At 37.8% G+C, this 23,185-nt stretch overlaps 1 protein-coding gene across 7 annotated transcripts in view; it reads left to right on the forward strand.

The window, feature by feature from the left end:
* Positions 1-22,571, forward strand: part of LOC113050749 (leucine-rich repeat flightless-interacting protein 2-like) — a 55,248-nt gene extending 32,677 nt beyond the window's left edge. Inside the window, exons 2-21 of one of the 7 annotated variants that reach the window (XM_026214021.1) lie at positions 7,291-7,377; positions 8,708-8,725; positions 8,992-9,039; positions 9,528-9,572; positions 10,200-10,256; positions 12,921-12,965; positions 14,141-14,206; positions 15,154-15,231; positions 15,555-15,584; positions 15,691-15,816; positions 15,903-16,073; positions 16,709-16,801; positions 16,960-17,052; positions 17,297-17,389; positions 17,529-17,664; positions 19,906-19,955; positions 20,153-20,270; positions 20,367-20,446; positions 20,664-20,768; positions 21,679-22,571. In XM_026214021.1, coding sequence (XP_026069806.1) covers positions 7,291-7,377; positions 8,708-8,725; positions 8,992-9,039; positions 9,528-9,572; positions 10,200-10,256; positions 12,921-12,965; positions 14,141-14,206; positions 15,154-15,231; positions 15,555-15,584; positions 15,691-15,816; positions 15,903-16,073; positions 16,709-16,801; positions 16,960-17,052; positions 17,297-17,389; positions 17,529-17,664; positions 19,906-19,955; positions 20,153-20,270; positions 20,367-20,446; positions 20,664-20,768; positions 21,679-21,789 — 1,650 coding nt within the window. In that variant the 3' untranslated portion in view covers positions 21,790-22,571. The remainder of the gene's footprint in view (positions 1-7,290; positions 7,378-8,707; positions 8,726-8,991; positions 9,040-9,527; positions 9,573-10,199; positions 10,257-12,920; positions 12,966-14,140; positions 14,207-15,153; positions 15,232-15,554; positions 15,585-15,690; positions 15,817-15,902; positions 16,074-16,708; positions 16,802-16,959; positions 17,053-17,296; positions 17,390-17,528; positions 17,665-19,905; positions 19,956-20,152; positions 20,271-20,366; positions 20,447-20,663; positions 20,769-21,678) is intronic. The other 6 variants (XM_026214022.1, XM_026214023.1, XM_026214025.1 and 3 more) reach the window with 6 other exon arrangements.
* The last annotated feature ends 614 nt before the right edge of the window (positions 22,572-23,185 follow it).

The following is a 23,185-nucleotide window of genomic DNA, read 5'->3' on the forward strand; positions in this document are numbered from 1 at the left end:
ATTAATTAGTTAATTTTTTTTAATCGATTGACAGCACTAATATATATATATATATATATATATATATATATATATATATATATATATATATAGTGAAGGGCTGAAGGAGCACATGACACGAGGATCAAGGTGAGTTCCAACGTGAGGGGAAAATAGCCAACGTGAGGGGTTTCCAGTGCTTGGTGCTCGGCCTTCTCTCCAATTCTCTCTCTCTTGGTGAGCAATGCTGTGTGGGTCTGTGTAGTCTGTGTCTGTCGAGGGCTGGCGGTCACATGCTGCTTAATTAAATTAAATTTATTACTTAACCCCTTAACTGTCACTCATATTTTTGAACATTGACTTTGTAGTGCACGATCCAAACTTAAATTTGTATTATTTATGAATGAAAACATTTTGTAACATGATATTGATGTACCATTTACATGGTAATGCAATGACTGATTTTAAAATGAGTTTTAAAGGATGAATTTTGAGAGTTTAAGTTTTCAGTTGATATATAATATCTCATGATTTCTAAAATGTGATAGAGAAAAAGGCAACAAAGACGTCTTGTTTTTTTAACAAAGGTCAAAATTCCTGTTATAATGTAGATTTTTGAGGGTGCACTCTTGTCATAAATTAATCTATTAATCAGGAACACATCGGGGACTAACTGACTGACCAGGTGTTGCAGCTCCGACTTTTGGGCGGCCGAGAGGTGGGGGTCCATGTCAACAGCCACGGGAGATAGATGAGTGAGGGCCGCAAGCTGGGGTCCGATCCTGACCCAGCGCTTCTGGAGATTCACAAGGTATATTTGGTCTTCTCTCCGTCTTCCGGGCTGCCGGACTCGGTAGGTGACAGGGCCAATCCTTTCCGTGACGCTGTAGGGACCTTGCCAGCTGGCCAAGAATTTTCAGGCAGTGGTGGGGACTAGGACTATGATGTGGTCTCCTGACTGACACTCCCGTGGCTGGGCCGTCCTGTTTTAATGCCGTTGCTGGGCCTGTTGGGCCTTGGCAAGGTGCTCCCGGATGATGGGCATGACCCTGTCGATCCTCTCCCACATCTCCCGGACATGTTCTATTGTAGAGTGTTGGATGGCTGGCTGATGTTCCCAGGCTTCTCTGGCAATGTCAAACAGGCTGCGGGGCTATTGGCCGAAAAGGAGCTCAAAGGGGGTAAAGCCGGTGGAAGTCTGGGGTACCTCCCGGATGCCGAACAGGACATAGGGCGACATCTTGTCCCAGTCGTGCTTGTCCTCAGCAGCCACTCGACACAGCATTTCTTTGAGCATTCGGTTGAAGTACTCGACCAGGCCGTCCATTTGTGGGTGATACACGGTGGTGCGGAGCGGTTTAATTTGGAGGAGCTTGCAGAGGTCAGCCATCACCCGGGAAAAGAAGGGGGTGCCTTGGGCAGTCAGTATCTGGGATGGTAGGCCGACCCGACTACTCCGCAGGAAGAGCTCCTGGGCGATGGCTTTTACAGTGGCCTTACGGAGGGGGATGGCCTCAGGGTAGGGCTAAATTATGAAAGACCGTAGTATCAGTAAGATCTGACGGTACGAGGCTGTCTGTCAGTCACTCACACACACACACATTTTTCAAATGCAGGTGCGCGGTATGCACGCTCATAATGTAAGCGACGCGGTCGCGACGCGCACGCGGTCCGACAAGCTCGTTTTTTTCCAGGCGCGTCCTCACCGCATCGAGTTAAAAACATCTCAACTTTTCAGAATGCCGCAAGCGCACCGCAGGTCATGTAACTTCCTCACCTTTTCCGTAACAACGTTGAAGCTCAACCAAGATGAAGGAACAGCTGATAGCTGTATGTGGATTTTTTTAATTAATTTAGTAGCAGTGCTACTGCAAGCAGTTTTTAGTGCTGCAAATCCATTTATCCATTGCTGAAATTTCCGCGTCTTCATGGAGAGAGCAGGTCATGGTTGCTTAGCAACGGCAGACTCCTCAAGAGCGCAAGTGCCCGAAGGCGGGCCTAGCGTTTTCCACGCGTTTTTAGACGTGATATGCAAACGGCCCCGTACAGTACAAAAACTCCTGCTTGATACAAAGAATGACGATGGCGGAGACAGCAAAACATTCCAAAGTGTGGTTATACTTCACTAGAGTGGATGCAATGGCTGTCATAAGATGATTGTTGCATGTAAGGGCAGAAACACAAGCAATCTGTCAAAGCGTCTTTCAAAATTGCATTATGTGCAGAAAGAGAAATGCAAAGTTTTCGACTGCCTAACACAACACAAAGTACCGGTAAGAATACCATTAAAGTACAGGACCGTTAAGCAGTAACGGTAAGAGTAGTAATACCATTAAAACCTTAACGATACCCATCCCTATACATGCCTGACAGAAGCGTTTGACTTTTGCCTCCAGACCCTGCCAGTGGAAGTGGTCACGTATGCGCTGGATGGTGTTCTGGGTCCCCAGGTGGCCGGCCATGGGATGGGCATGTGCCAGCTCTATCACCGCTTCTGTCTTGGTCCGCGGGACTACCAGCAAGGTCTTTTCCTCCCCCCTTCGCTGCGCGACACAATAAAGCAGGCCGTTTTTCACCATGAAGTGAGGCGTCGGATGAGGTGCCGGTTGGAGCTCCTTCCCATCAGCGATCCTCACTTGGGCTCAGCAGTTCTTTAGGCGGTCATCCTCGTGCTGTTCCCTGGCGAAGGCCCCAGCCCCAGTTACATGCTGGAAGAGGTCAAAGTAGAGGTTAAGGTAATGGTGGGATGACTCACCCTCTCTGGGGCTGTCCGAGGCCAGCAGCACGGGGCGCCATCGGGGTTCCTTTGCCATCTGACGCTGTGGGCGGTTCCCGGCAGGTATGACAGGCTGACTAGTGGAAGCGAGTAGGTGGTCAAATACCGGCCAATCCCTGGCGAAGACGACCGGAACTGGCAGATCCCTGACTTCTACCAGCCAGGTGGCGCGGTGATAGTGAGGTTCCGTGTGTAGGGCACAGCCTGCCAGCCAAGCCCCTCCAGGGGAGTGGGGAGCTCATCCTGCTCTGGGTGCCCTCCGGCGTGCGTCGCTCCTGGACCACCCTTTGGGGAAAGGGCAGCGCTCGCTCCCCAGCCTCCCGGTGTTGGGTGGCCTCCGCCAGCTTGATGGCTTCCAGCAGCTCATCGACATTGGTGGGGTTCTGCATATCGGCCGCCTGCCAGAGAGGGCGGAGAAGGGCCCGCAAGAGGCGGTCCACTACTACGCACTCTACTACCAGGTGTATGGTGGGACCCCCGGGCAGTAGTCAGTGTTGGGCGAGGTGTGAGAGGTCAGTAACTTGCACACGGGCCGGCCACTATGGGTAGTAGGACCAGTCATAATAGAGTTGGGTGGCGCTAATGGGCGACAGTCCAACCCGCCCCAAGATTCTCCACCAGTGTGACGGGGTAAAGAAGCACACGACACGAGGATCAAGGTGAGTTCCCAAAGGGTGGATTTTATTGACCAACGTGAGGGGAAAATAGCCAACGTGAGGGGTTTCCGGTGCTTGGTGCTTGGCCTTCTCTCCCTTTCTCTCTCTCTCTCGGTGCACAGTGCTGCGTGGGTCCGTGTAGTCCGTGTATGTCGAGGGCTGGAGGTCACATGCTACTTTCTGGAGGAGAACAACAGAGAAACATTAGCTGAAGCTTTTGGAGACAACTCTCACCTCTCCGTTTGTTGGTGCAGCTTATAAAGCCCAGTCTTGATGGGCTGCAGGTGTGACCGCTCAGCCCATAACAAGCAGGTGCAGGTGTGCCTGCTCCGTTTCCAGGGCGACGCTGATGAGAGCTCGGGACACACACACACACACACACACATTTCAAATTTAAATGTTTATTTCACATTGGATTGAACAGGCCTTAATTGAAAACAACCCACATCAGAGGACTTCAGTATTAATATTACTATATTATTATTATATACTATATAGTATTGTTGTATGGATTTTTTTGATGACTGTGTTGTACATTGTAATTAACTTATTTATTTATTTATTTATTTTATGGCGTAACATAATATACAGGTAAAATTTGTAGCTTAACTATGTTTCTCTGTCATTTCTGTTTTCCATTGTTCTGGTAGTCTGTGATAGTCAACAGCTTGTGGGAGTTGCTCTGCTGGGCAGTGTGAACACTTCAGCTCTCTGCTTGCTGTTGACAGGCCATTGGATGTGGTTGGCAGGATCTACAGCAGAGACTTGTCTGAAGCCCCTTATTCAATGAGCTGTGACTTGTACAGACAAAAGAACCAGAGCAGCTTTCTAAAAGTGTCTGTGTCACTTGGCAAGCTTGTTATTCTGACCAGTGTGTCAGACACTTAGCCAAAATTCATACATAATATTACACATTCTGTCTCTATGGATGTGCAGAGACAATACAGACATAGTTGCCATAGCTTTTAACTTTGTAAACCTGTAAAAAAAAGTACTTGTAGTACACAGATTATTCAAATGTTATTTATAGATTTTTGTTAGTTTTCTGTTTTCTGCTCAATTATATATATATATATATATATATATATATATATATATATATATATATATATATATATATATATATATATATATATATATATATAGGGGTGGGGGGGAAATCGATACAGCATATTTTCTGCGGCAATACTGTATAGATACATGGACGCCAAGTATCTTTTTAGTATGCTATTTGGTAGAATAATAAAATCTATTTTTGACAATCCACTAGATGTAGGTTTTGAATTTTTTTCTGGTGAGATCAGCTGGGTCAGCTTCAGCATGCAGTAAGTTAGTAAAATAAAAGATGACGGCATTGCTGAAAGTAATCAGGAAAGCCCCCTCTGCGTTTAAATCGAATGTATGGACTTGGCTGAATTTTCGGATATGTAAACAAGTAGGGGATGTAAGTAGGAATGCACCACATTTTTGGCATCCAAAAATTATCATAGATAGAAACGGCCGAAATGCAAGCATAAAAAGATAGGCTACATATAATAATAATACTATAATTCAATATAATTCAAGTTGCACTGTAATATCAAAATATATCACAGAATACCACAGTATATTTAAAATTGCAATAATATTGTATCATGCCACAAGTATCCTCCTGCACACCTCCTGCACCTGAACAAACAAATACAAAATTGAAAACAGAAAAAGATGTAAAAGGGCTCACTTCAGCAGCCACACGCGTTGTTCAGTGTGCACATGGCATATGCAGAGAAATGGGTCTCAAAGCGCTTCAACACTGAAATGTGCCTCTTCTTGATCTTGTACTGACAAATACATACAAAATTATTTCAAAATAGCCGTCTTGGAGAGTCATGTCTTAAGTGGATAAAACTGTCTGTTATGTGAAAGTAAACAGTGAAAGTAAACAGTGTATATAATAATGTGTTTTTTGAACATTAAAGCATGTCAACATATTCTGTTACACCAAATACACAAAATAATGAGCTTTACAAAAGCATCATATGACCCCTTTAAAGTGACCGTGCCTAGTTTACTATCTGCTGATGGTGTCCTTAATGTTAATCCAAGACAATTAAAGAAAGAAAATCACTCACTGCTCTTGACTGAATTAACGCAAAATATTTGCACGTTAAAGCTGCAGTAGGGAACTTTTGATGCTCTAGCGGTTAATAAACAGAACTGCTTGCGTCTTGCGAAAGAACATTGTAGCCGGAGCTACTTCTCTCTGTTTATGTCTATGAAGAATCACAAAGGTACTGGGTTACTCCACCACAGTACCCCCGAAGCAATATAAAATAGTCCGAATATAAACACTTATTATAGGTGTACCCTAGTGATTCAGGACAAGCTAAAAACACGGTTTGGAAAACGGATTCATGGTGTACTCGCTTATTATATAAATTTTTCTACATTTTGAACACAAACAAAGTTACGGACCGGACCTTTAATTGGATGTTTCTTACCGGGAGCGTATGGCTTTCTGCAAATGGCAATAGGACCACTGGGAGGAGCCAGAGGAGCTTGATTTTTTCACAGATTATCTCTCATATTCTACTGTCAGGTCATAACGACAGGTTTAACAAATATGTAAAAAATATATTTTTACAAAAGTTACCTACTGCAGCTTTAAAACAGTTTTTTTTTAATTATTATTATGAAAGCCCATTGCTCACTGGCTCTGAATACAAATCATGGGTCACAGGAGAGGATGCTCCGGATCAAATTATTTAGGCTAAGCATTAGCAATCACAAACCACTGTCCACTGTGATTTTTATGCAAGTTGAGGGGGGAAACAGTGCAGTGAATTAATTAATATCTTTTAAACAAAGCCCAATTTTAAACTGTCATTTCAGACAAAGAACAAAGGGACCAACATTGAAAGAAAATATAATAGGCACACATTAAATTCAGTTCAATTACAATCAAACACCATAGAAGCAATGAAAACAAGCCTATGTTGTGTTTAATTTCATTGTAATATTAGAAAAACTGCAACATTTGATTATAAGGAATTGATTTAGTTTTGCTCAAACAAAAAGAATCACAGCTGTAGAAAAATCATAGTGAGTTTAAGAACCTTAACATTTTTCATTTTTATGATGATAGATTTTAAGTTTTGACAGTGTTGTGGGCCAGTTGGGTTAGTGAGCAGCCATTTTTTTTCTTTTATGGTTTGGGATTCACGTGTTGACCGGAAATGGCAGCTTGGAGGCAGTGAATGAGCTATTCCTTTCTGACACTGTTTGTGTGTGTGTGTGTGTGTGTATGCTTAACTGGTGACCTTAGTTCACTATCGTGGTTGTGTTTACACATTACTATATTCAAATCTATAAAAAAACTGTTTTTATGGTTAGATAATTAAACTTTGTCTGGACCGTTATGTTTTTTTTCTTATAGTTAAAAATGTTCTTAATAGGGAGAATAATCATTTTTTAATGGCTCTTAATCTTCTATGTTGCTTCTGATCAGTCCTCATTTCCATGGGCCTTCCACCCCCTCACAACTGGCATTCATCTGCAGTTGAAGTCAGTGATGAGATTTAAACTACAGTATAATTGTTTAATCAATGAAAGACTGTGAATAGCTTAATTTGATTTCATTCCAAGAACTCTCTTCAACTTAAATTTTTAGCTTTTGCTTTGCATAGAGCTCTAGCAGAAAAGGTTTCTCTCTGTCATACTCTGTAGCCTTTCTTACTCACACTGCTAAATAGTCCTGACTTTCATATGTACTGAATAGAAAAAGTGCATTTTGTACATTTTATTTAATTTAATTATTTTTCTTTTTTTATGTATTAACTAAAAATGTTCTCTATTTGAATGTTCTGACTCTGAATCTCTCTCTATATGTCTTTCTATCAGGCAGAGGCAAGACTGGCAGCTAAACGGGCAGCCCGGGCAGAAGCCAGAGAAATCCGAATGAAGGAATTGGAGAGGCAACAGAAGGAGGTCAGGAGATAATCTGTTTTTCAGACTGTTACAGTTCTACTGTTCTACTGTTCTATCCTTTTCTTAGAAGACAGGAAATAGCTTGTAAGTTTCTACATAAGATTATTTCACACTGGCATAACATGTAGTTCACTCTTATTTAAGCAATATCATACAAGCAGGAGTGCAATTAATAAATACTAAATAGTTTGTGTCATTCAATAATACAAAACAATTGTTACTGAATAATACTCAATATCTTGTGACTTGGGCTGTGTTGATATTCAGAGCAACAGCACTATTGCTTGTGTGATATTACTTAAATAAACACTTACCTTATAATGTTCCAGTATAACAGCTCAAGAAACAAGAAGTTAATACTGAGTAACGTACATTTTAAGAACAATATTGCCAGTTTTGTCTCTTTTTACTCTGCCGTTGAAAAAACTCCCAAATTAAGCCAAAGCAGACTCAACCGTTGAATGTCTCATTCAGCACATACTTGCAACAATTAGTTGAGTTTCATTCCTGAAAGTATAAGTGTTTCTGAACGAGTCAGATTAGTGAATGATTCAATCACTCACTCAACATGAATGAGAACCGCTGACCTAAAAAGATGCATTAAATTTCTTTAATTTTCATAAACCACCTCAGGATTAAAGTACAATACCACTCTCACAATTGAACTGGAGCATGAACATAGTTATTCATGATTTAAAACTTTTAACCATCTAAACCAGTCTTGAAGTGCATGATTTGTGTGAAGCAGAGAAAAGAGTGTATCAATCTTCCTGTCTTTTATATTAAGATTTTGTGTGTGTGTGCGCACACTGGTATTTAGCTTAGTAAATAGCTTCTCTGTAATACTAAACTGTAAAAATGTGATATGTATGTAATGCTGAGTACCGCTTATAAGATCAGGGAATATGATACATTTTTACATACATTGGATTTATATACTTTGTTTAGTAATTATGCCATTGTGTAACTTCTTTGGTTTTTTACGTTTCATATTTTAGATTGGCTGCTTTGATAATACTTGTAATGGAATAGTGAAAGTATTAGGGGTTGTCATTTATAATGTGCACTGCTATTGATGCACTGCTTATGTTCGGGGTTAGTAAGACTTTTTTAATTGAAAGAAGTCTCTTTTGCTCACCAAGAGTTGGTTCTGTAAATGGTACAGGTTATACAAAGAAAAATATATTTTAAATGTTACATTTATATATTTTTTATATCTATTCTGATTTATTTACAAATCACCTTTATAATCTTCTTCAAGCTCTTCTTATCTTTCTCTTCCTGTCTCACTTTCTTTCTCTTCATCCTGGTCTCCCTGCTGTTTAATTAGATATATCAAGTGCAAAAGGTAAGATCTGTCCCTCCATACTCTTAATTTCTTTCTAGCTTTCCTCAAAAAATACAAGCTGCAGTATTTTGCACTATTTTACATATATGCAATTTTTTAAACATCAGTTCACAAAAATATAACCAAACCTTGAACAAAAAACAGGACCAGTCCCACATTCACACCATCTTTTCTTTCGCACCTGTTTTTAATATCTTCCTATTCTTTCATCATACTTTCATAACCTTCCTCATTTGATCCTCTTGCTCTGCTCCTCTCTGCACCAGAAATACTATGGGCTGGACAGCAAATGGGGCCATATTGAACAGTGGATGGTATGACCTGACATTATACCACACTGCCGCATGTAGTAAACCACCAAAGATAGAATTCAGATTAGAAAATTCACTGGTCCCGAATGCAGTTAATCATTCCCTAACTATCACAATGTCCTTCGGAGAATGAAATGTGATTGGTTGATGTTGCATGTCTCTTAGGCCGTCTGTGTCTGATCCTCATTTCACAGGCTTTAATGGAGCAGTCGGGGGCAGGAGGCCAATCTGACATGTTAGGGCTTAGCAGAGGTGGTCATAACACACAGCAGGATTATGGGGTGGTCGCGTGACCCACATTTTAAAGTACTCAACCCTCCCCTCCCACCCCTCCAGACACCCTGTCTGAACCCTGTAATAAACCATGATATGACAGACAGCATAATCTCTCAGTGCATGCTTTGTTCAGCTTTTGCAATGTTTGAAAATCACGTGAACTTTTGACCTAAAACTTCCTAATTTCTCTCCTCTTTTCCTGCTCTGCTTTTCAGGAGGACAGTGAGCGGTATTCCCGCCACTCTCGGAGACATGCCTCGGTCTGTATCTCTCCCTCTGCTTTTCATCCTTCTATTTTATTCACTTGTTATTTTATGTTATCCTCTTGATTTCTACTCTCCCATGTGTTCTAAAATTATTATTATTTTATAAAAAAAAAATTTGCCCCCAGTCATTGCTTTTCTATCTCTTCAGTCCCTTTCCCTTCCAGTTTTTCCTCATTCTGTCCTCTTCTCCTTTCTTCTCTTCCTACAGATGTGTTCAGTTTTGTAGTGTGCTGTTCAGACCTCATATTTAGACTCACCTTGATTATGTCAACAAAAAAAAAAAATAGACTTACAGAATGATTTTCACACACGGTTACAATATACTTATGAACCAACATTTTTGGATTTACCTCTACCTCACTGTTGTTTTAGATTTCTTTCTTTCTTTCTTTCTTTCTTTCTTTCTTTAAGATAGGAAGAACATTTTCTACTCATCTTAATATAATGATATCAAGACTTATTTCCTTTTAAACATCCCTAATATTAAATGATTATCAGTATCTGTGATCTCTTCATGTAGTGTTGAAAACCTACCATTGTGGACAACAGAACAAGCTTGTTTATCTTAAGCATTTTCACAAATGAGGACATCTCTAAAACAAGGTTTTCTTTGTCTTCCAGTCTCAGATATCAGATGATGAAGAGCGGATGTCTGTTGGCAGTCGGGGCAGTTTGAGGGTACGTATAAGTGTGATGTCATTTGGATGATACTTTTATATTTTATGCCCAGTGGTTACCACTCAGAAAGATGGGTGGTTGTTAAGTAATTCAAATAATGGAAAAGAAAAAAACCTGTGTTTGTAATTTTATATTTAAATATTTTATATTTTATAATGTAACATTAGTTTCAGTATAAGAGCGACTTTCACTTAGTTTTAATGATCTAACAATTAAATGAAAATGCTTAATAGACAAATATTTCTGGTATAAATCATGCACAGAAAATTATAGTAAGCAAACTTCAGTGAAATCCAAAGAGAAACAATGTGGTTATGTAGTATAATAGCATGTTTGGGTTTGCTTTTATTCTTTCATTTTCCATCAGTTTATTTTTACATTTGTAACTTGTCAAGCGTGTGATCAAAGTGTTTCTTTGCTCAAAACATTGATGTTATGTAGACTTTTTAAATTCCAATTTGATTATTTGAAACAAATGTGTTTAATCAATTTGTATTAATGATGGAACTGATTAATGAATCAAGATTCTGTGTATCTGCATTTTGCACAAAGAGCACTGTCACTTCTTCTTCCATCTTCAATTATTTCAAACTATTTCTTGCTGAATCACACTTGTGCGACAATCTGTCACCTCAGCTATTTTCATGTTTTTTTGTTTTTTTTACTCTCATTCTCACATTGACCTTTTGTCGTCCTCTACTTACCATAGGGCAACCACACAGATCTCTGTAGCAGCAGCAGCAGTCTGCCTACAGCCAGACTACAAAATGGAATCGATTATTTCTTCCTTTAGAATTAGATCTGTTCTTCCTTGTTTTATTTTGTAACCCTTTCTTCATTTTGACTCCTCCTCCTTCCATGGGAACATTTCCTTTCAAACAAATGTCAGCAGAAGACAACAGTAGGGTTTTGGATGTAAAACTCCTATTCAAAATCCTATTCAAAATTCTTTCTCTTTCCAGCTAAATAAATTATATACTAACACAAATAAATAAATAATTTTAATTACTGTATATTCTTAAGTACTACATTACCCACGATTGCACTGTGAAATCCACCAATCAGGGAAGTCTTTGTTACTGAAACTAGAACTAAACGGATCTCAGGGTGCAGCCACTTTAGCAACATTTCTGTGAAATTCTGTAGACAAAACAGGGCAAATTCTCAAATACAGCTGTAAAATTTGTGAAACAATGGTAAATGTGGCCTCAAATAAATAGAACTAATAAATAATTTGAATTAGTGAATCTCGAATCATAGCATGTTTTAAAGGGGGGGTGAAATGCTCGTTTTCACTCAATATCATGTTAATCTTGAGTACCTATAGAGTAGTACTGCATCCTTCATAACTCCAAAAAGTATTTAGTTTTATTATATTCATAAGAGAAAGATAGTCTGTACCGATTTTTCCCGGAAAAACACGAGCGCCTGGAGGCGTGACATGTGGGCGGAGCTAAAGAATCACGAGCGCCAGTTGCGTTGAGAGCGTTTAGAAGCTGTGACAGCTGTGAAGGCTGAAACTGAACGAGAGCAGCAGCAGCAAGGACTCGCCCCGAGCGGGGCTCGAACCCGGGTCTCCGATGGGAGGCGGACGCACTAACAAGGAGGCAGAGATATTTGAAGCAGTTTTACTCACCGCCTGTGGTTCCAACACACAATCGTGACCCTTTTTCGTTGGGATTGCATCATCCTTAAGAAATAAACTATATGCAAATCCGTCGTCAAACTGGGCTTTATTTGTAAAACCAAAACCAAAAACACACTCCTTTTGTGAAATTTCGCGACGCTCTCGCTCTGATCAGTGATTGTCTGTGCACAGCCTCTCTCTGCTCTGCTATACGGGAGCGCGCGCTCTTCCGGCAAACGTGCCCTAAGGACCCATATAAGGAAATTCCGCTCCATCTAACGTCACACAGAGCCATACTCGAAAAAAACTTTCCGAAACTTGTGACAAACCGGAAGGAGTATTTTTGGAACAGAAATACTCCTTCAAACGTACAACTTAATTTTTGAAACTTTGTCGATGTTTAGCATGGGAATCCAACTCTTTAACAGTGTAAAAAACTCAGTATGCATGAAATAGCATTTCACCCCCCCTTTAAATTGTCAAATGTGTCTAGATGATATACTATTTCTGGTGAATTTTTGAATTGTATTATTTTCAATTAATGTAGCTAAATGCTAATACTTTCAGGAAAATGCTAATTTTACAGATTTTTTTTTTTTAATGCAGAATGATTTGATTCTCAATAGTTTATAGGATGTAAGTACACAGTAAACCGTTTAAAAATTTCAATCAAATATTGTATGGTTGTGATTCATCCGGAAGCTGATTTATTGCTAAAATGGAAAATGGAATGAATGGTAAAAAATACAAGGCAGCTGCAAAAGTGAGCTTGTCATTATTGTATTCTATACCAACTTGTTTTAAAATGTTGTGCTTTGACTGGTGTGAATCCCATCAGTCAAAGCACAACATTTCTATATAATAAGTTTTTATAGACTACTGAATTTTAACCCTTAAACCAAATAAATCAGGTTGTTGTAAATTAAAATATATTTATATATTTAGGAGAGAGATTATTTGTTTTACTTGAATGTTTAGTACTGAAATGCAATGTTATGAGCATATATATTCCTTTCTCCTCTTTCTGTTTGTTTTAGCCCTCTACGCTTTTGAGTGAAACCCCCCGTTCAAGAAGTCACAGGGTTTGTTTCCAGTTGTCATCTGCATGCAAACTTACATGCAGATTGTTTGTTCAAATGTTTCATTTTGGTGAATACATGACACATATATGAATGATCATTAATATATCATTCATCCAAAAATGTAAATTCTGTTGTCATTGAAACCATATGCCATTCTTTTTTGTGTGTGTGGATCAAAAAATGAGATCTCTAGCAGAGTATTCAAGCTGTTCTCTTCTATAAAATTAAAGTGAATGAAGAACACAGCTTTCCCTTTCCCCATTCTTTCCATTTTGAATGTGCTTTTGTGGTGTACTTCAACAGTATAATTAAACAAATAAAAGAAATAAAAGGCCACTTTCATGACTTTTGTTTAACACAATTGAGTACACTTTTATAAAAGGTGCACTTGCAACATGAAAGTTGCCCTTATTACAATTTTACATGTTTTAATAATATATTTTTTCATGCTCTAAAGTACACTTATGCTATAAAGTACACTAACATATTAAAGCAAATTAATTAGAATTCTAACTGTAGTATGATATTCAGTGTTACATTTAAAGTTAAAATATTTAAAATTCTAAATGACAGCTTATAATTAATTTACTTAAATGCAATTACTAAGAAAACATTCTTCAAAATGACTTTCACTGTAGAAAACAGCTGCTCGGACATTCTGCTAGATGTCTCCATTTCTAGCTTTATGTTTGGAACACCTTTAGAGCTAATTGATAACTGACTTTTCAATCTTATTTAGGCACATATAATGTCTGTGTTCAATCCCTCATGCGACCGGCATGCAGTTTAGTAACCTGGTACACAGAATTTGTTTGGTTACACATGTGTTGTCAAGTCTCTGGCTCCCAAAGCCTCTTACTCAGCCATCTAATGCAGCAGTCAGTTCTTTGTTTAGTCATTCCATAAGTGCGCCAAGTACATCAGCGTGCATTAAGGTTGATGGCTAATGTGTTCTGTAAGCATGCAAAGAAGCTTTCTTAGCACTCCCTGGATATGTTTGAAGTACATCCTCCCTGATTGTTAGCTGCCCTGCTAGATAACATTTCATGGTGCTGAACCATTTTGGCTACATATAGAGGTCATTTAACGGTCTTTATGTTTATTGTGTTATGTCTGAGAGATATTGAGTGTGTGAGGTGAATGTAGTATGGTGAGGTGTTCTGTTCTGTCTGCAGGGGTCACTGCATGAAGAGAGCTCATACTCTTGCACTAGGCGTTTCAGTGGCTGCAGCTCTAGAGGCGTAAGGCGTGATCTTACCTATCTTTCTGACCGCGGCATGACCTGACACCCAATGCCAGTCTGGGCTTGTTGAGCGTCTTGCATGGTTCTGTTTTCAGACCACAGGCTTTACTAGGTGTTGATTGTTCATGTCATGAGGTTTCTCTGAGGAAAGTTTGGGAGCCTCCACTTTACTGTTTTTCCCTAGTAATGAGAGTGGGACTGGTGTTGTATGCACTGTATCTAAAGCATGGTTAATCATCTTGGATTAAATGTATTTTTGTTTTTTGTGTGGTCAAAGTATGGTACTTCACACAGAAACCCACTAATGAAGTGTGTATGTCGATGTGTGTTTTGATCTACAGAACGACATGACTTTACACTACTGTTCAAAAGATTTTTAGTTGAAAGGAACTATTTGGTTTTCAGCAATGATGGATTACATTGATCAAAAGTGACAGTAAAGACATTGATAAGGCTGAAGAAGTTTTCTGTAAAAAATTATTATTATTATTATTATTATTATTTCTTTATATTTATTTTTGAAACTTCTGTTTTATCATCAAAATCCTGAAAAAAGTATTTCCACAAAAAGTATTAAGCAGCCCAAGTGTTTTCAACATTGATAATTATGATGGAATGTTACTTTAGCACCAAATCAATGTGTTACAATTTCCGAAGGATCATGCTGTTGAAAATTCAACTGGGCCATCAAAGGAATAAATTACATTTTACAATATATTCAATTGTAATAATATTTTAGAATATTTCTGTTTTTGTTCAAGCCTTGGTGAGCCTCACCAAGGGAATTCATTCAAAAACATAAAAAAATCTTTCGAATGGTAGTGTATACAGCGTTATTTCAACAACTTCTTTATACCTGTCAGTTCCAGTATGTTTTATTTATGCTCTCTTCCTTCTAACATCTACTCGTCATTCTGTTTTTCTCAATACCTGCATTCTTGTCAGCCTTCAGACTACAATGGCTTTCTGGGTTCCAGTTCCAGGGCCTCATCTAGGGCTAGTTCAGCCCGTGCCAGTCCAGTGGTGAGCTTCCCTTTTCTATACCTGACCAAGGTTTAGTTCTGCATTTTAAAGGTCACATCTGCCATCTTTGTAGCAAAAACTAACCTGTACTCTTGCTCCTCTGCATATCCTGTTCCTCATCTTTAGCATAATGTGGAATTAGCATGATTCTTGTTTGTGTCGTGCTCCCTCTAGTGGATAAAACACGGAAGATATCTCTAAATGTCCCAATATGGTTTTAAATCCTTAGTATTTCTCATTTAATTTAGATAAATAGAGAAAGAAACTGGGTGGTTTGTCAATGTAACTTCTACTGAACACATTTTTTTTTTTTTTTCACACAGGTGGAGGAAAGGTCAGATTTCCTGGAAAAGGTCAGTAGGATTACTTTTAAGATGTTGAATAAATACACATCACAGTAGATAATACCGCAACAAAGTGATCCACCAAACCAAGTAAATATTTAAACTACATTCTCAGGGGTCCCGAACAGCCTCCACCCTCTCTGCTGCAACTCTGGCATCTCTGGGGGGAGGTTTATCACGAAGAGGAAGCTGTGATACATCGATTTCAGCTGACACTGAGGCCTCCATACGGGAAATGAAGGTCATTTTGAAGGTGTATTCATAATACTCTATTATAATGGCCATGATATGAATGTCATTTCTTCATTTTTGTTGGTCTGCTCTCAGGACTCCCTTGTGGAGGTGGAGGAGAAGTACCGTAAGGCAATGGTGTCCAATGCTCAGCTGGACAATGAGAAAACAAACCTAATGTATCAGGTGGACACATTGAGAGACACTCTGATGGAGCTGGAGGAACTTCTGTGTGAGACACGCAGAGAGTGTGAAGAGAAAACCAGAGTAAGGCCCGTCAAGTGGTGAAATCAGTTAAAAAAAGGAAAATCCTATCGAATAATTGACCCTTTTACAGATACATAACTCTTTTATTTTTCTTAAATACAAAACATGAAACTGATATAGTCATCATCCAAAATGTAGAGAATATTTTTTTTTTTTTAATTCATTATTAACAAGAAGGATAAATCAAATATCAAGAAATTAAATAATTTTGTTGATAAAATACTCCAAATACTCCACTCTCATTGTGTTAATTTGACTCGGTTTATGCATTCTAGGGTTAAGACTAATCAAAATAAAATTTTATGTTATGGTATAAAAAAAAGGATTCATAAACAGTTAAGGGGGGTTAAACTAAATATGTAAATGGTGGATGGTACACAAAGATATCAGCTATCAATATACACATAGAAGTAATCTGAGCAACACACAAGGAAAGGTAGATTGTTCATATACTAGAAATAAACATGATCATTATGAAGTCAGAGTATGTCCTTTAATTCCAAGAAATCATAGAATGACAACTGCTCAAATAACTGTGGAAGTGTGTACAAATGATGAGGAATTCAAACAGAAATCTTTAGTGTTATTAAATTCATCATTTACGGATATTTTTTTTTCATTCTAATGTTTGTTAGGACTTCGAGCGAGAGCATCATGCCCACAGTGTCCTGAAGTTCCAGTTTGAGGAGATGAAGGAAACACTGAGGCAGAGTGAAGAGTCGGTGACGGTGAGAATCTCCAGTAAATGACAGACTACTCAAAGCTCTTCTGACTCTTTGTCTTCCTGATTCTGTGTTATTCTGTTGTCTTCTCTCACATGTTCCTCTTAATTCTCTTTGACCTTTCCATCTGTTTTCCTCTGCTTGCCCTCATGGCTGGAGCTTAGGTAACCCAACAGTCTCGTGGGAAGCAGCCGGACTATATTAGAGAGATCGCAGACTTGCAAGAAACATTGGAATGGAAAGATAAAAAGATCTGGGTACAATTTCCTTCCATGGCCATTTTCCATTAATCTTATCACAACTATTCTTTCTTTTGTACTTAAAAAATGTGTATTCCCTAAATACCTTTTAGCTTGTGTAACTTACTAACCTAATAACTTCTTAAATCACTGAATGCTTGATACTGTGTCACATGATCCTTGTAGTATTTCCAAACCTTATGTGTTTCCTTTACTCCTTTTTTCTTCTCTTCCTTGATTGTTTTGCGGGCTGCCACATTAGGCCTTAGAGAGGCAGAAGGAATATTCAGACATTATCCATGATGAACGCGAGGCACTCAGGGACGAGGTTTACCGGCTTAGGGATTCTCTAAAGGTAGAGATATAGAAGGAGTACTGGCAATCACAGTAAATATATAGAAGTCATTGTATTAGCATCTTTATTTTGACTTCAAATGATCATAATAAGTAATGGAATAAAAGGGAGATTGACACCAGATTGTATTATTTCATAGAAACATGGCGTTGTGCTGGGATCTGAGGTGACAGCCAATGGGGAGGTAGCAGACAGGACGATTGATGGGCATGCTGATGTGGAAACAGCCTCAAGATTGAATCAAGACTATCAAATGAGTGGAGACAGCGTGTTAGGTAAGACAAACGGTTGCTAGAACTTTGTCACTCATAATCTAAGCATTTTAAACAAATCAGCTATTAGTGCTAATTTATATGCAACTTAATTTTAGTCAAATGATGACTATGTAGCAATTTTACTAAATTACAGTTTTTATGGTATTTTGTTGCTGCACATTTGCATTTTTATTTAATTGTAGAAACCATTAAAAATTGAAAAGTGAAAGCAAGAAAGAAAAAATTGTGTTGAATTAAATAAAATAAAAAATTCTGACACTAAATAATAAAAAAATTCTGCAAACTAACTACAATGAAATAAAAATGTCCACATTAATTTTATAGTCAGTTTTGGATACAGGATATTTTAAATCTTGAATCAATCTGCACTGGACATGATAATGCCACTAGATTGCAATACAACTCGACTGTCCTGAAAAAAAACTTAAACTTAAACTTAAATCTTAAAATTATACCAGTTTAATTATACCAATATTAAATGAAAATAAAATAAATAAATAAAACACATATATAGAAACCTCTGAAAAACTCCTGAAAACCTCTAATATTTACAATGACTGAATACAAATAGGAATACAAATGCAAATTAGAAGAAGATCTAAGATGTGTCCAATGCTCTTTGTAAATATTAAACTGGCTATTGTTTTTGATTAAATGTTGCTTGCTTCATTCCATTCTCAATATACCCAGAAATGTAAATTTTTAGTTATCAGCAACAACTCTCTCTCCACTGATCAGCCTTTAATTCATTCAAGATCAGCTGTGCAATATGCTTAACAAAATCAATCCAATTATTATCAGTGTCATTCTGTTTTCGCTCTTTGATTCCAATCAAGTGGTGTTTTCCATCTGGCGTTTCATCTTATTGTCAGTAATGTTGCAGACAGAGCTTCAGAACTGCACATCAAGCACAGAGTCAGGATACTCATTACTATTATGAGACTGCACAGTTCAAGATGGTGGAGCGAAAGACTTGTACATCTGAGAATAAAGTCAGCACATTTAGTACACAAACGTTAGCAAACTTTTAAAAATGGTAAATAAGTACATTTCTAGCTAACACAAGGTCCAACAACCGTAAATGAATCAGAAATGGCAGTTCTCAGTTAAAGGTCAATGTATGTGGAGGAGGATTCCAACTCTTAATACAAGTCAACTAACTGCTGATTTAACACCCCACAGATAAAGTACACATATTAATATGTAGAACCTTTAACTGCTGTTAAAACCAAACCAAACAGGCCAGAGGAAGAAAGATACATTGATTCAAGTGCAGAAACTATAATCATTTAAAATTTAGAATCCGATAATATCTGTCAATTACAGTAAATGAACCACAGACTGGTTAAGCAGAGAAAAATAACTGCATAGAAATCAATGCTGGCATTAAAACCCTCTAAAGATCTATGTTTGAACCCACAAAGTCTAATGAAGGGGATATTTTTAATACCACAGGAGACACTGATGCACAATCCAGGAGCCAGCAAGAGACAGAGGCTGAGCCGGAGTTACAGTTTGCGAAGGACATATATAGCATGCCAGTAGAGCACAAGGGCACAGCATTCCTTCTCGATAGTTGTGAGGAAGCTCTTGCATTGGATGCTGCTCTTTTAGTGGCGGATGATGTTAATATGCATATCAGTGAACAGATAAAAGAAACAATAGTCACTGTGAGTGGACTGAGTGTAGAAAATGAAACACAGACATTCTTTAAGATCAAGCTTAAGAAGAAGAGGATCTTTAGCTGCTTTGTGTCAAAATTTTTCACAGACTCATTTTGATTTGCTGATATTTATGTTTGGATTTTTTTTTTTTCTCAAGAATCTGATTTTACGATGTAATGTTGCATATTGTACTTTCAATTTTTAGTGCAAATGAGTCCAATCAAGACTTGTTTTGGACATGCCAAAGCTGTTCATCTCTTTCAATATTCTGTAATTAAAAAGCTTTATAAAAAAAAGGAGACATGATGTAAGCAATGCTATATATGTAAAAATCCAAATGTATATACAATTAAATGCATTGTACTTTGAAAGAATATGTACTTTTGATGTTTACCAATGTTGGAATTGTCATCATACTTGTAATCACCACAAATAAAATGCAAATATCAAAAATGTTTCAATATACATACAAATTTAATATATTTTTTTTAGTGCCTACATTGTCTCATTGTATGATATATTACCCTTTTTTTATGACATTCGTGTGTTTTAAAAAACAATTATTTATAACTTTCAGAGATCAGAATGAGGAAATTGGTGGAAGAGAGAGAGAGTTTACTCGACCAGGTGAGTTTTGTCATCTCTTGCTTTTCAAGTGATTCGTTGTTCTACATATGATTTTATATATATATATATATATATATATATATATATATATATATATATATATATATATATATACACACACACATGTTATATTGTGGGGAACATCTCATGAAACATAATGACTTTGTTAGCATGACTAAACTGCAGTGAATGTGCAGGTACGGAAGTATAAAACCATTGAAGAGCAGAAACAAAAGAATAGGACAGAAGAAGCAGGAAGCACAGATGAGGATGAGCTACAGAATGGTCTGGACCCTCATATTCTAGATCTACAGAGTAAGATATGCCTTTAAATTTCAGTAGGCCGAAATTTAGGCTGGTTTGATGTAGGATGGTTTGTTTTCATGAAAATTCTTTGTTTTTTTTCTTCAGGAGATGCTAACAGGCACATCAGTGACCTAAAATTCAAGCTGGTCAAGTCCGAGCAAGAAGTCACAGTACTTGAACAAAATGTAAGTCACTGATAAAATGAACACAAGACTTTATATCTGAAGGCACAAATTGTGCTCTTACATGCAATTTCATCATCAGTATTTAATAATGTTCTCCTTTAAAGTTTAATCTCCCTTTATGCACTGTTTATTTTGTTCGTATTGTGGTACAACCAGTTCCACAGGAGATGATCTGACATTATTTCATGCATAACCTGTTATCTCTGTCATGTGGCAGATCATTCGGCTGGAGGGTCAGGTGAGCCGCTATAAAACGTCTGCTGAGGCTGCAGAGAGAGTCGAAGATGAACTGAAAGTGGAGAAACGCAAGCTGCAGAGAGAGGTAGACTAAATCATAAAAAAACCCACTAATATTCCAAACAACTCAGCAGCAACTTTTTTTGTTGAAACATTCTTATACTAGTTGTGAAAATTAAATAGATCTGAATAAGTATATTTGGTGCCATGACAAATAAAACTGAGTAGACCCAGTAAGTTAAAAGAATAGTTCACACAAAAATGAACGTTTGCTGAAAATGTACTCACCCTCAGGCCATCCAAGATGTAGATAAGTTTCTTTTTTTATTGGCACAGATTAGGAGAAATTGAGCATTACATCACTTGCTCATCAGTTCCTCTACAGGGAATGGGTGCCGTCAGAAAGAGAATTAAAACATCTGATAAAAATAAAAATAATCCACACGACTTCAGTCTATCAGTTAAGTCGATGGATATTTTTCTTACAAAAACCCATTGCTTTTCTTCAGAAGTCGTCCATTAACCCACGTGAGTCGTATGGATTACTTTTAAGATGGATGCATGCACTTTTTAGATCTTTTTCAAGCTCATTACAAAGCAGTAGTACTTAATATAACTCCAATTGTGTTCATTTGAAAGAAGAAAGGCATATACACCTAAGACCTAAGATTGCTCAATGGTGAGTAAACTGTGGGAGAATTTTTGGGTGAACTGATGGCACCCATTCACTACAGAAGATCCATTGGTGAGCAAGCGATATAATAAATATACTAATAAAATTAGTCAAAAAGTAATTTATTTATTAATGGAAAATTTTTTAAATAAATAAATAACAGATGCAGATGTTCGACAAAATAAACTGTAAACTGATTTTTGGTCAATTAGTTGGGTATGCCCAAACAAATGCTTAAGTGATATTCAGATATTTTACATTTATTTTCCTGCCATTTACAATTTTAGAGTGTGATGTAACAAGTGCTGTATTTATTCTTTAGCTGAGGTCTGCACTTGACCGTATCGATGAGCTGGAAGCAAGCAACAGCCACCTTACGAAGAGACTAGAGAAGATGAAGGCCAATCGGAGTGCCCTTTTGGCACAGCAGTGACGCCCATCTGTGCCCACTCTGAAGTCAGGGGCATGATTCCCATCTAGCACCAATGATCCGCCACCCGTTTCAAACTAAAACAACTATCAATATCATATCAAATAAGCCCAATCATTATCATCCTAATTGAAAGTAAATAGCCTATGGCTGACAGGCATGTACATCAAACTTCATTTGTCTTCTAGTGGGAGTCCAAGAGGCGGACATATCAACAACTCGTACTGAGGCTCATCAAAGTGACTTTTTGTTTGGATTAGCAGAATTCAGGCCTTCAATGAGCTCTCAAAATGTTTTGACTGGTTACGGATCTCTTAAGTCTACAAACCAACTCAGCACAGGAAGAGCACAGTTATGGCAGCATGTTCCTTTATGGTAGCATGTTGGTTATGTAATCCAGTGGTGAGGGACATTAAATAATCTTAGCAGACCGTGCACTTTATCCATTCCAGTACTCAAATTTTGTGTTATGTGGAAACTGTAACTTACGGTGCCCGTAAGGTGACTTGTTCGGTTTACTTAGTTTTGTCGTGGCCACAACATAATAACTCGTGGGAACTTGATAATATGTCACGGCCACAAGATATTAATTTGTGGGAATGTCATATTAACTCGTGGGAATGTCATATTATGTCATGGCCATGAGATCATGTTGTCGAGGTAAGGACATCCTTATGTCGTGGCCTCGAGATGCTATGTTGAGGGAACAACATCCATTTCTCGTGTCCAAGACTTCTTATGTTGAGGGAACGACATGTTTTTCTCGTGGCCACGAGTTTAATGGGTAAACAAACCAGCATGACCATAGCAACCCGGGATTTTCAGAGATGGATTCATTGATATTTTATTTTGAATTAAGAAATGATTATATTATTTATACATATGAAATTTATGCATTTACATTATGACATTTTATGTTAATGTCGAGCATTTACAGTACGGTATTATTTACAAAAATATTCAGAATGGTAAGCAAAGAGATCGAAATTGAAGCAAAAAAAAGAATATAAACGACTTATTATCACGTTCCCACAAGTTATTATTTTGTGGCCACGACAAAACTAAGTAAACCGAACAAGTCACCTTACCGCCACCGTAGTAGCTTATCTGCACACAGATTTGCAAAAAGAGGAAATGGAGTTTATGTAGCTGAATGTATGCTCTTATACAGAGAAAGTGTGTGTTCGTGCAATTTTTGTGCAGGCGGGGAGTGTTGTTTATACTCTCAACAGTTTATAAGATTATTGGAGAATTGCTATAATGTCCATTTTATTTCACACCAAATCTCTGTGTGTAAGTGTGTGTGTTGGTCTGTACTTAAATAAGGTGGACTAGCACTTCATAATGTTAGTCATTTGTTTGTACGCTAATTTTGTGTAAAAAAAGGGGAACTTTAAAT

Source organism: Carassius auratus, chromosome 31, assembly GCF_003368295.1.
Source record: "Carassius auratus strain Wakin chromosome 31, ASM336829v1, whole genome shotgun sequence".
NCBI lineage: Eukaryota > Metazoa > Chordata > Actinopteri > Cypriniformes > Cyprinidae > Carassius > Carassius auratus.